At 58.1% G+C, this 13,310-nt stretch overlaps 1 protein-coding gene across 1 annotated transcript in view; it reads left to right on the plus strand.

The window, feature by feature from the left end:
* The window catches only part of TNR (tenascin R), a 62,542-nt gene that overhangs the window by 35,988 nt on the left and 13,244 nt on the right, over positions 1–13,310 (plus strand). The window contains exons 9-16 of the mRNA XM_028530776.2: positions 57–320; positions 852–1,121; positions 2,318–2,437; positions 3,079–3,225; positions 5,627–5,746; positions 8,139–8,282; positions 8,999–9,129; positions 9,983–10,115. Coding sequence (XP_028386577.1) covers positions 57–320; positions 852–1,121; positions 2,318–2,437; positions 3,079–3,225; positions 5,627–5,746; positions 8,139–8,282; positions 8,999–9,129; positions 9,983–10,115 — 1,329 coding nt within the window. The remainder of the gene's footprint in view (positions 1–56; positions 321–851; positions 1,122–2,317; positions 2,438–3,078; positions 3,226–5,626; positions 5,747–8,138; positions 8,283–8,998; positions 9,130–9,982; positions 10,116–13,310) is intronic.

A 13,310-nucleotide genomic window follows, 5' to 3' on the forward strand; every position in this document is an offset into this window, starting at 1 on the left:
CTGAGAGCTTAGGCGTCACGGCAGGCGGTAAGGGGGCTCCGTGTGCTTGTCCGCAGAACTGGACAGCCCTCGGGACCTCACGGTGACGGCCTCCTCGGAGACCTCCATCTCCCTCGTCTGGACCAAGGCCAGCGGCCCCATCGACCACTACCGAATCACCTTCACCCCGTCCTCGGGGATCGCCTCCGAGGTCACCGTGCCCAGGGACAGGAGCACGCACACCCTGACCGACCTGGAGCCCGGGGCGGAGTACATCATCTCGATCGCCGCCGAGCGGGGTCGGCAGCAGAGCTTGGAGTCCACCGTGGACGCCTTCACAGGTACCCGGGGGCAGCAGCCCAGCTGCACTCAGGGACCCACAGACCTCCGCGGGAGCGGGTCACCCGGCAGCCCCCTCTTCCCGTGCCCCGTGTCACTTAGAGAAAGGAGGGGTGCGGGCCGAGGAGGAACAGATGGAGGAGAAACTCATGAATCGTCAAGAGGGACCCGCTGGAGGGGAAGGGGAGAGGGGAGCAAAGCTCCCCGCGGGCCTGAGAGTACGCGCCTGCTTCCGTGCAGCCCAGACAGGTGGAGTGATTGGCTCTGCCCATCTGCCCCACCTGCGCCAAGTCAGGGCGTTCAGAAGATCCATGGGATCGTGTTAAACTCCTCCCAGGTTTTAAATCCAGGGTCGATATTATAAATAACTCGGAGGTAATGCTGGAGTTACCCCCCACCCGCCCCAGTGTGCTCAGGACTGGAGCGTGAGGGGCGGGACCTCTGGCTCAGCTGGGAGTGGGGGCGGGGGGGTCCTCATCAGCGCCCCGCCCCCTGCGTGGGCTTCAGAACCTCCCCTCTCCTCTGCCTTGCAGGCTTCCGCCCCATCTCGCACCTGCACTTTTCTCACGTGACCTCCTCCAGCGTGAACATCACCTGGAGTGACCCCTCCCCCCCAGCAGACAGACTCATTCTGAACTACAGCCCCCGGGACGAGGAGGATGAGATGACGGAGGTGTCCCTGGATGCCACCAAGAGGCACGCTGTCCTGATGGGGCTGCAGCCAGCCACCGAGTACATCGTGAACCTGGTGGCAGTCCATGGCACCGTGACCTCTGAGCCCATCGTGGGCTCCATCACCACAGGTGAGGCCGGAGGGCTGGACAGCAGGTGGGGAGGGGGTCCCCCTGGAGCCTTTGACGAGCCCGTGGAACACACGCAGTGAAACACCCACGGAGTAGGAAGGAGCCTGCCCCACTCTGCAGCCGAAGAGGGTCTGTGAGCTGCTGTGCAAAAGCCACTCCCTCCAGAGTTGCTCTAAATGTCTAAGGTGGGAAACTGCCGTTTAGAAGGCAGGATGCACCCAGCACCTTGAGGAGACAGACAGGGCTTAGGTGGGTCGGTCCAGAGGTGCTCCTGCAGCAGCCTGGGAGAGCGCCCAGGAGGGAGCTCAGCCCCGAGAGGAAACCCTTCTCCACTAAGGGGACCTCTGCTTCTACTCCGGGGAGCCAGCTCCTGACTGCTCAGGGAGGTCACCGGTGCCGCGGGGGCTTCCCCAGGATCCGACGGACTTGCGTTCCACCTGGGGGGCGGGGGGCCTGGCGCTCTGAGAACTCAACCCTGCTCTCGGGGTCTGCGTGTTGTTTGGGAAACATGGGCACCGTGAGACGGGTTGGCCCACGCTCACCTCATCATTCCCGAACACACTCCCAAATATGAGCGCGCAGGCGGGCGAGGACACGAGCGCGGGCCAGTTTGCCGCGGCCTGAGCAGGACTCACGGCTGGACGAGGGGATTAAACCCTCCCCTGGCTTCCATCCTGTGATACCCCAGCAGTCGCAGAAAGAATGGAGTACACAGCGAACATGAAACACAGTCTAGGAAAGTGGACTTTTTCTGGGCTTGTGCTCTGAAATCCCTCTCCAGTCAATAGTCCGTTCTTCCAAATGGACCCAAAGGGGCAGCTACAAAAACCAGAGAGAGAGACAGAGCTGGGTTTGCCCAAGAGACATGGGTCTCCGAGTTCCAAGCAGAACACACAACAGACTGAAAGGCAGCAGCTGGCCGTGGCCGTCGGCAGGTGACTGTGGCTGCACAGGCGCAGAGCCTGCCAGCGTGACTTCACGTCATTAAACTGTCCTCCGCAACCGTGGCTTGGGCCTTCCCTGCGGGGTTGCGGGGGGACTGCATCCGGACCATGGGGCCCAGGGCACCCGCGCACAGCAAGGTCTTGTCTGTCCCTGGGATGCCACCAGCTCCTGGTCCGCATGACGCCAGGGGTGGAGATTCCTTTCTCACCCCTGCTTTCTGTCTGTTCCCACAACCACCGGGTCCCTCGTAGGGATCGATCCCCCCAAAGACATCACAATCAGCAATGTGACCAAGGACTCCGTGGTGGTCTCCTGGAGCCCCCCTGTCGCGTCTTTTGATTACTACCGAGTGTCCTATCGGCCGACACAAGGTAAGGACGCCACTCGGTTTCCCCACGATGCATGGGGTCTGGAGCTGAGAGAGGCTGTTGTGGGGGAGGCAGCGCACCCCAGGGGGCGTCACCCCGCTTGCACATTTTCTCCACCGGGTGGCACGTCCCAACAGAATGAGTGCGGTGGGTCATAAAAGGCCTCGTTACATTCACCCAGAAAGTAGGCCCCTCACTGGCAGGGGGAATGGGTCACAGTTACCTAGGCAGGGTCGTGAGGCGCAAAGAGCCCTACAAGTATCTGCCAAGAGCCAGGGTGATGTGCAGGTTCCTGAAAGAGCGAAGCCTAGGACTAGAGCCCTGGGTGGGAGTGGGGGGCAGACACCTGAAGACCCGGCTGAACCAGGTGGAGGCTCAGAGGGGACCGCAGTGACGGTGGCCCTGTTTCTGCCACTCAGGCCGAGTTAGGAGTCAGAGGACATTGGCCAGACCTGGCCTGCATCCTGCCGGTCCTTAGTGGTGCACGTGGCCTTGGTGAAGGACGCAGTCTCCACTGGGCTCTGAGCCTCGCACCCATCCGTGCGTCCTGACCCGGGGCTCCCGGGAGCTCCTCTCAGACTGTAGCGAGAGCTGTGCCAACGTGGTTCCCCCGAACACTGACTGTGGCTTCTGCTCCTCCTCAGTGGGGCGGCTGGACAGCTCCGTGGTGCCCAACACTGTGACAGAGTTCACCGTCACCAAGCTGCACCCAGCGACCGAATACGAAATCAGCCTCAACAGCGTGCGGGGCAGGGAGGAGAGTGAGCGCGTCTGTACTCTCGTGCACACAGGTAGGTTCGTCTTCACTCCCGTGCACATGGGCAGGCCCGTCTGCACTCCCGTGCACACGGGTAGGCTCATCCACACTCTTGTGCACACAGGTAGGTTCGTCTGCACTCCTGTGCACACAGGTAGGCTCATCCACACTCTTGTGCACACAGGTAGGCTCATCTGCACTCCCGTGCACACGGGCAGACTCATTTGCACTCCTGTGCACACAGGTAGGCATGTCTCCCTGGCATGGCCAACTCAGAGCGCTGACTGAGGACCTGCTACAGACAAAAGGGGCACAGAGGGAGGGTGTTCCGGCTGACCCAGAGGGTGCTGGTTCCGGGCCCAAGGGCACTGTTCCTGGGCACCGCTCTGATGGGCTGCGTCATGCACATCGGTTTGCAGCTCCTCTGTCTCCAGACCCTCCAGGAGGCGTGCTGGTCTAGGTCAGGGATTTTCGTGGAGCTTCAGTCTGAAATGTGACCTGTCAAAGACCTACAATGGGAGTGAATCTCAGAACGGACGTCTGAATCATCCCCTCTAATTGTTTAAGTGATTCAGAGGAGGAAGTTCCCCCTCAGCGAAGGAAGCGGTTGTTACTCCAGCAACAACCTTGTGGTCATGAAGCTTCTCATCGAATGTGGCCGCGACCACCAAGGAGCTGCGTTGTTCTTGCTTCATGCTCCAGGGATGGAGGGAGAAGATGCTGGCCTACTCAGGGAAACGAGCCCCTTCTGGGCCTGAGCACAGGGCCCCACCGCCCCTCCTGCTCCAGCCCCCAGCCAGCCCACATGCAGAGGCAGCACGGAGGTAGACAGCATCCTTAAGGTCATGGCCAAAGAAACACCCCTTCAGAAACTCAAAATTAGTTCCCTGAAGACACTCACAGGCTATTCGAATCTTCCCTCGTCGCCTTCCAGGCCCACGACTACAGAAAACCCTGCCACGTTTTGGTTCAGTCTCACCCCTTCCATCAGACTACCTGTGGTCGTTAAGGCATCAAGAAACACTGACCATAGTGATGCCCAGCGAATCCACAGAAGCCCCCCTTACACTTCCTGAAAGTCTTAGGAATTCGTGGTAAAGAAATCGGGTATTTCTCACTGAGGACAATAACATGGATTTCGAGAGCCTCCTACCCCCAAGGTAAAAGAGAGTAGGGACTTGGCTCAAAAAACGCATTTCTTGGCATCTTGGTCAAAAACAGCAAGTATCTCTCCGCAGTGCATCCACCGAAACCACCCTCCTTCAAGTTCAGGTGGCGCTATCTTGGCGAACTTCCAGTCACCAGATTGCTCCCAGAAACGTCTTCTGCCATTGCCATTTGTTGTGGCCGTGTTAGCGTGAGGTCTGCGATTGCACAGTTCTGGAAATCGGCTCCTTCGGGGTCTCGTGCTTAAGCTCAGAGATGCCAAGCTGATCCAGGTTCATAAGACTTTTCTTCAGTAATTCTCCTAAAAGACCATGAGGATTTGAAAAATTCGCTGAAGGCAGAGATGACAGATACAATTCAGATGTTAAAATTTTAACAATATTTTCGTGCTGTGGCTTTGAAATAGGGACATAGGCAAGCAGTAAAACCTTCCATTACAGAACAGGGCCAGGCCCACAGCGCCCCTCGGTCTGCAGAAGTCCATGACGTGGCATTGAGTTGGAGCTGGTACCCAAACCACTGTCATAACGTCCACGGCTAAAATGAGTCCCAAGGTCATGGGAGGGAGGCACTTACAATAGGACCGTGGTCCTGTGACAGGCAGACGGCTCTCCCGACAGCATTCTTGGCCTCGAGCCTGGAAGAGTCCCCTTGCCCCTCCGTGTCACAGGAAGATCCCAGGCCTCAGTGTGAGCTGAGCCTTGGGAGCAGGAAGGCGGGATGCAGTAGCCGGTGGGACGTCAGAGGCAGCCCGAGTCCCCGTCCGGCCACTGCACAAGGGCCTTCTAAGTTAGGGGCTGCGCAGAGCTGACTCCACGCTCACAGGGGTCACAGACAAACCCCCTGCATCTGCGACAGTACCAGCAGCTCGAGGTGCACACTCTCCCGTTCACTAACGAATCAGAACAGTCTCTGTACGTTCTTAGTTTTCCCATCAGGCTTGAAGTGCCTAAGACACACGGCCGTGCCTTGGCATGCCCCACAGCACCTGACCGCACCCGCATTAATTACAAGAAAGGTCTGGGACAGCTGCGTTCTTGAGAGGACGGAAGGTCGGGGGAGGAAGGGGCCGCTGGAAGCAGGAGGGGAGAACAGAAAGCGGTCTCCACCCACCCCCTGGTTTTGTGCGGCACAGCGGCAGACGTGTGTGTCGTGGGTGAAACTCTGGGGCACGCCACGGTGGGGGGGGAGCTGCAGGGGACCGGCCGCTGCACTTGCGGCCTGCGGCCGCCCCTTCCTCTCCCTGACGTTCTCCTGCCCTGTCTCAGCCATGGACAACCCCGAGGACCTGGTCGCCACCAACGTCACTTCGACGGAAGCCCTGCTGCGGTGGAGGGCCCCGGGGGGCGACGTGGAGAGCTACGTCATTGTTCTCACGCGCTTGGCAGGTGGGTGTCTGCAGGCCCGTCCCTCAGACAGGTGGGCATGGTGGGGACGGGACTGAATGGAGTGTGAAACAAAAAAAAAATATATGTGCTCGACCTGATGGACAAATGAGAGATTTTCCCCATCCTCCGGATGTCCCCCAACTCTGTCAGCGATGGGGTTTGAGGAAGCCGGAGCTGAAAGGTGCAAGGAGGGCACACAGCCAAGGGCGAATACACATCAGAGAAAGTGCACTGGGAAGGCAAACTGAGAATTGAGCTGAGACTTGCCCCAAAGCTCAATGAGCAAGAAAGTAGACTCTTCACCCCAGCTGGTGTGGCTCCCTTGGTTGGAGCATCGTCCCACACACCAAAAGGTTGCAGGTTCAATCCCCAGTCAGGGCGTACACCTAGGTTGTGAGTTTGTTCCCTGGTCTGGACATGTTTGGAAGGCTGTCGATCAATATCTCTCTCGCGCACACGCTCTCAAATCAATAAAAACATGTCCTTGGGTGAGGATTAAGAAAAAAGAAAGCAGGCTTTGCTAGATATTTATAGAGCAAGAAAAACACAAATGTTATGGGACCATGTTTGGAGCAGATGAAATACAGCAGGTGACAGAGGGCCGAGAACTGACAAACTCTTCTGTCGCTTCGGTCTTCCCTGCCCCCGCCCGGCCCAAAGGCTGAGCCGGCATGAACCCTGAGGCTCAAAGTCGTCTTCACCGCGAGGTTCACCACATGCTGTTGACGCCGACCAGTGCAGCCAGAGGGAGACAGTGCTGAGGGGGCCCAGCCTCTAGGCCTGAGGAGATTATCTCCCTGCCCAAACTCCGGGGTGGTCCCAGAACTGTTGTGGGTCATCTTCAGGAATCCACAGGACAGAGTTATCAGGAGACGGAAGGCAGGGCTGATGTCTTAATTTTCATAATTAAGAGAAAGTCCCCCCCCCACCCAAAGAAAAACCCAGACGCAGACAACGATATGATGATTGCCAGGGGGAAACGGGGTGGGGGACATGGAAGACAGAAAGGGGGGTACAGGGTGACGTAAGGAGACTTGACTTTGGGTGGTGAACGCACGATGCAATGTGCAGATGATGTATCACAGAGCCATACACCCGAAACCTGTATAATTTTATAGACCAAGGTCACCTCAATAAATTCAATAAAAATAAATAATAATTAAATAAAATAAACTTTTTAAAGATTTTATTTATTTATTTTTAGAGAGGGAAGGGAGGGAGATAGAGAGTGAGAGAGAAACATCAATGTGCGGTTGCTGGGAGCTGTGGCCTACAACCCAGGCATGTGCCCTGACTGGGAATCGAACCTGGGACACTTTGGTTCGCAGCCCGAGCTCAATCCACTGAGCTACGCCAGCCAGGGCAAATAAAATAAACTTTTTAAAAATTAAGAGGAAGCCATGCCTGGGAGCTGCAAAGACATAGACTGATTGTCAAAACCTGGGAAAGTAAAAACCAAAACGGACTATGAAACAAATGGGAAAAAGAACTGGTGATGACCCCACACCAGCACAGGCTCCCTGAGAATAAGTGCCCCCCAAATAACTGTATCATGCCGTGCGTAATGCACACCCTTTGCCCACATCGTAAGCCTCTTTGCTTGCCATGTCACGTGACTGTCTCCGGAATGGAGTAACGTGACCGGCACGAATAAACGCGAAGGTTGACGCTGTTTGTTTCATTGGTCAGTACCTCTCACCTCTGGTTCTCCATGCTCTGCTGAGTTTTGCGTTTCGGCAGGGACGCTGACTGACTGCTGCCCGTCTGGGGAAAGGAGGCCAGGACTGGGACCATCTGAGAACTGTCTTGTAGACATGCTGAGGTCTGGGGGCTCAGTTTCCTCGGTCCAGAGGAAAGAGGGCTTGATCGGAGGACGGGGGGAGAAGGGCTCACGTGGACGAAGGATTTGGCTTATTCTTTGTAACCCCAGATGCCTGAGTAGACGTTACAAGAAAGACAAATCAGCTTCCAAATAAGGAATATTTTTCTTTTTTATAAAAAGATTTTATTTATTTATTTTTAGAGAGGGAAGGGAAGGAGATAGAAAGAGAGAGAGAAACATCAATGCGTGGTTGCTGGGGGTCATGGCCTGCAACCCAGGCATGTACCCTGACTGGGAATCGAACCTGCAACACTTTGGTTCGCAGCCCGAGCTCAATCCACTAAGCTACGCCAGCCAGGGCTAGAAATATTTTTCTTAATGAAGATGCAAAACACCATGTGCACCCTCGAGACGCATGAGCAAGAGGGGATCCTTGTAGGGAGTGAAAGGCTGAACTAAATAACCTCTAAGTGATTTTCCCTCCCAAACTCTCCCATATCGACTCCTTGTGAAATGCCTTGGGATTCGGGGAGTCTTATTCGATCCTCATCCGTGCTCCTCTGATTTCAGTCGCCGGAGAGACCATCCTGGTGGATGGGGGCAGTGAGGAGTTCCAGCTGACGGACCTGCTGCCCAGCACCCACTACACCGTCAGCATGCACGCCGCCAGCGGGCCCCTCACCAGCGGCACCGTCAGCACCAACTTCTCCACGCGTGAGTATGCACGCGGTCAGCCCCCCCCCCCCCCCGCCCCCGCATCCCCAGAGGCTTGCGCAGACCCTGACAGTGCTGGCTTCCCGTGCGGTGGGCCGGGTTACCGCCTCCGGGTTTGGGACAAGGCAGCTAGGAGCTGTTCTCACTTAGTTGACCGCAGACCAAGCGCCAGCGGAAGTCAGCGACAGCCCCGGCCCGCAGGCACACACACATCTGCTTTCTGCCCTTGTCCTGGGTCCGGGGACGGCAGCAGAGCGAGGCCCAGAGAGGCCAGCCCTGAAACGCCTCTGGCCCAGCGAGTCTGATGGACGCTAAAGGGCTTGATATGGGGGAGGGAGCTGCTGCATATGGCCGCGGCCAGGAGAGCAGTAGACGAAGGGACAGCTGTGAGACTGTTGTAAGTTCGAGAGTGAACTCACAGACGTGCAGGCGTAGCAAGGTCGTGAATCCAGACGGAGGGTCAGATTGGAAGATGTCACCCCTAGGCCCAGGGGCCCAGGCGAGGCGAGTGGGGAATCGCTGTCTGGATGCTTATGGCCCCAAAGGATTATCCTGTGACTGGGGTAGTGCCCTCTGCATCCGTCCCAGCTAGGACGGGGCCCAGCGCGTGAGCAGCCCCGAGGCCACAAAGACGGGCCGAGAGATGCACAGGCCTGGAATCCGGCAGGGAGGAGCGGGAGGGGCGGGCACCCCCGGGCACTCCCTCCTCTTTGCAGTCCTGGACGCTCCCGCAAACCTGACGGCCAGCGAGGTCACCTTACAGAGCGCCCGGATCTCCTGGCAGCCCCCCAGGGCGGAGATCGAGAACTACGTGCTGACCTACAAGTCCGCCGACGGAAGCCGCAAGGTGAGACTTCTGCTGAGGGGAAACACGTTCCTGTCAAGCAACCCACAGGGCGCCGGCTGGGTTTTCCACTACGAACACACCGCACGCCGCTCAGGAATAAGCCCCGGTCTGCAAGTCAGAGACTCGGGCGCCAGCCCCGGGTCCGGGCGAAGGCCACCTGCCAGCCCTCTCCAAGCCTTCGCTCCTTCCCTAGACGGGGGCGTGTCTGCTACCCCTGCATCCTACTCAGTGCTGGGTGCTTCCAGCGTGATGGCTCGAAACGCACTGGGAACTCCCGGGCCTCTGTAGGTACAGGGTCCTGGAAGGGTTTTTACTGGCAGAGCCAGACAAGCACGAGCTGAATGTCAAATTCAGCCCTTTATGCCCCTTGATGGGCATTAGAAAGGCGGTGAGTCCACAGCCGGCTGCAGACACGACAGATGTCTGCTTTACAGCATCGGCTGGGACAGCCCGTCCAGAGCACAGACGTCACACTCTGGGTGGCAGTGGCATGCTGTTTTAAAGTGGAATCTCACCGGGAAGCTGCACGTGTGGCACAGAGTCGGACTGGAGCCCAGCGAGTCCGCTGCCTGTGCAGCAGGGAGGCCGAGGGCCCTGGGGAGACCCGGTGCGACCTAAAAAGCCCTGGGTCCCATAGTCCAGGTGCCCACCTTCGTCCCAGCGTGGCCCTGGCCAATAGGAGCCGTCCTCTCTGCTTACTGGCTGTTTTCTCCTCGTTGTGGATGGAGAGGGCGGCAGTGGTCGCTGCAATACTGACCTCGCTGGCCATGGGACGGGACTCCCCCTCCCCGTGCCCCTCCTTGTGGGCCGGACCTGCCCTCCCATCTCCCTCCCCCCACCCCTCGCTCCGCAGGAGCTGATTGTGGATGCGGAGGACACGTGGATCCGGCTGGAGGGCCTGTCTGAGAGCACCGACTACACAGTCCTCCTGCAGGCGGCCCAGGACGCCCAGAGGAGCAGCGTCACCTCCACCGCCTTCACCACAGGTGAGACACTCGCCACCTCCTCCCGCCCTGCGAGATATCAGTCTCCCCAGTGGCCTCTGCTGAGATGTGGCTGGGGAGGCGGCCATCCGAGAGACTCAGCTGCCTCTTTTCTGCGGAGGGAAATAATTACTTCCTGCACTCCTGCCTCGGCCCCCACCCCCACCCCCGATCCCTGCTTCCTGCCCACGCAAGCAGAGGGGCCACTGCACCAGCCCCAGGCCCGCCTGGCCCAGCTGAACGCACCAAGCAGGGCCCTCAGGCTCCCGTTCGGATTTTCGGCAGGAGTTTTTCCAGCAGACTTCACCCTTCCCCCTCCCTCCTGCCGCCTGTGATGAGAGATTGACCTCGCTAAGAGTGGCAGCGAGCCCTCCCCATTAGCCCCGTGGCTCTCCTCCACTCACAAAGCACTTCCCACTCTCCTGTTCTCAACACGGTCCGACGATGACAGGGGAGCGGGGCCCACGCGCCCCATTTCACAGGCAACGGAACAGGTGCATGGAAACCAAGAGGCTAGTAAGCGGGCTAGCCCCATGGCCAGTAGGCAGCTGAGTCCGAGCTTGAACCAAGGTCTCCTCCCTCTACGTGCAGCTGCCCCTCCTGCCCCCCTCATCCGAGCGTCCTTAAGGGCTAAAGTCGTCCCGATGTGTGTGGCAGGGAGTGAACTAATGTCTGACCTTCGCGAGCTGTGTGACAGGCACTGGTCCGATTGCACCCAGTGTGCAATCTAACGCCATCCTCACGACAGCCCCTGAGGCATGTTCTATCACCCCTACGGACAGATGAGGAGATGGGGCCACAGAGGGGTGAGGCGGGTCCCCCAAAGGCGCACAGCTCTTAGGAGAGCTGGGAGCCGACCAGTTGCCCCGGCCCTGGGGTCCGCGCTGTTAGCATTCCCTCCTGCTGCTCCCCGCGGGGCCTCTCTGTACTGTCGGTGACGTGGGACTGCCCAGTCCAGACGTGAATTCTCCCCCTGCCCCCCCGTTCCGGGCTGCGGCTGTGCACCTGTGTGGGGCAGCTGTGAGCCTGTCCGTCATCTCCAGATGCCTGTCTGCCTGACCCCTCAGGGCACCCTCTGTGAGGGCAAGCCGGGGCCCATGGATTCGAGGCCAGTTTCAGCCCCGTGACCAGCACCCATTCCGACTTTGCCAACACTACCTGGGCTTCCCACTTAGCATCATCCTATTGGGAGGATGGGCCCGTCTCAGCTGACCACTCTTTATGCCTTGCCTTATGGGAAAAGGAGCTGACTTTCGGGGCCCTAGATGGCCCTTCTCCATCCGCAAACCCTCACCTCGTCCTGGGTGGGCCCAGAGGAGACTCAAGTCAGACGGATGCCTCCTTGATGAGCCGGGAAAGAGTCGAGGTGTTAAAAATAAGAGATAAAAGAGGGAAGGGGAGGGGAGGGAAGGGGAGGGGAGGGAAGGGAAGGGAAGGGAAGGGGAGGGAAGGGGAGGGAAGGGGAAGGGAAGCCGGTCTCCCGCAAAGCCGCCTTTGATCAAGACGCCTTCCCCGGTCGCCTGTCTGCCTTACAACGTCAGCCCATTTCATTCCTGCCGTCACCGCTAATCGCTGCCTGTCCTCTGGTCTCTGGTGTTTGCGCAAGACTCTGAGGAGGACTTAATAGAAGTAGTATGGAAGAGAAAAAAAATATGGATACATTATTTATAATTTACTGCCGCCTGAAATTTCATCCAAGGTCTACTTGTCTTTTGGAGACATGAATATAAATGAGAAAACAAATGCTCCCCACAGAGCAGCCGAGACTCGGCAAGGCGGCCCTCCGAGAGGCAGATTTCATTGTCTCTTTTAATACTCCGAGAAGCCAACAAGGCGCCGGCTCCCGCTCGTCCTCAGAGCCGGCGAACACCATGGAATAGGTCGTCTTGACCTTGAGGTTAAGTGAAGACAATCATCTGCGGGTAATGAGAAGTTTTCTTTATCGCCTTCACTCCGGCCCCAGGCTGAGCTGCTCTCCGGGGCCTCCCCGGGAAACCCCGGGGGTCTGCTCTGGCACGTGCTGCCGTTTGGGGGGCTGTGAAAATTAATGAGCACTGGCCAGCCCTGGGTGCCGGGACAACAGACAAGGGTTCGTGCAAATCCGCATAGTTATCAGTTAACGGTCATAGTACTGGTCAGCTTATGTGTTTCATCTCGGGTGACTTTTATTTTAGCAGGGGGTGATTGTCACGGAACTGGTCCGTTTTGTGGAATGTTCTTAGGTAGAGTCGCCTGCACGGTTCCGTGGGACAGAGCTGCGTGGTCCCTCTGTAGGGAGAGCACTGGATTTTGTCGGCCAGCAGTGCCATCTGCCTTTACGCCACTACGTACAGAATTTGACCTGGCCCATTTTCAGTTGTGCTGTCCCGCTGTTTTCAGAAAATCTAGCTGTGGTTTCCCTTTTCATTGTCATGGAAGGGACCCTAGAATTCACGCGGTATCACACGTTCAACAGACATTGACCGCGCCTCTGCCGTGGGTGGGTCACTGAGCCAGTGCGGGGCTCGATGCAGAACAAGGGCAGCCAGCGAGTGCCCTCCTGCAGCTCCCACTCAAGAGCATGAGGCAGTGGTGGGGGGACAGACAGCAGGAGGGACGAGGGTAGTTTCAAGTAGTAACACCGCCCTGCAGATCAGCAGAGGAACGGAACAGGATGGCTCCTCCAGGAGGAAGGTTTTCCTGACTATCACTTGCCACCTCCTTCCCCCACCCCCTGGGCCTGGCCTCAACGAGGGTGCTGAGGAGAGGCCTCCCTGAGCTGAGACACTCCCGCCAGGGTGTGTAGGATGAGAGAGAAGCAGACACGGAAGGGCGTCCGGGCCCAGGGAAGCATGCTGACCGCAAGCCGAGGGAGGAGTCAGTTTGGCACGCTCAGAAGTTTCGAGGAAAGTCCGTAAGAAAGGGAAGGGAGTGCGACGCTGAGCCAGAGCAGGCAAGGGCATGGCAGATAGGCCGTGGTGAGGGGTTGGGGCTTTATTTTAGTTAAGCCATTTCAGCTGGAGCCATTGCCTTGGAGCAGCCATTGGAAGCTTGTTGGCAAGTGAGAGGGGCAGGTCACGTTTGCGTTCTAAAAAGATCCCTCTGGTTAAAACACGGAGAATGGAAGCAAGGAGGGCCAGCCTGGCAGGGGGAGACCAGGCAGGTGGCCTTGCCATGGCCCAGCCCCCTCCTGGCCACAGAGAGAGGCCAGGCTGGCAG

The sequence above is a fragment of the Phyllostomus discolor genome, chromosome 14 (genome assembly GCF_004126475.2).
Source record: "Phyllostomus discolor isolate MPI-MPIP mPhyDis1 chromosome 14, mPhyDis1.pri.v3, whole genome shotgun sequence".
Taxonomy (NCBI): Eukaryota; Metazoa; Chordata; class Mammalia; order Chiroptera; family Phyllostomidae; genus Phyllostomus; species Phyllostomus discolor.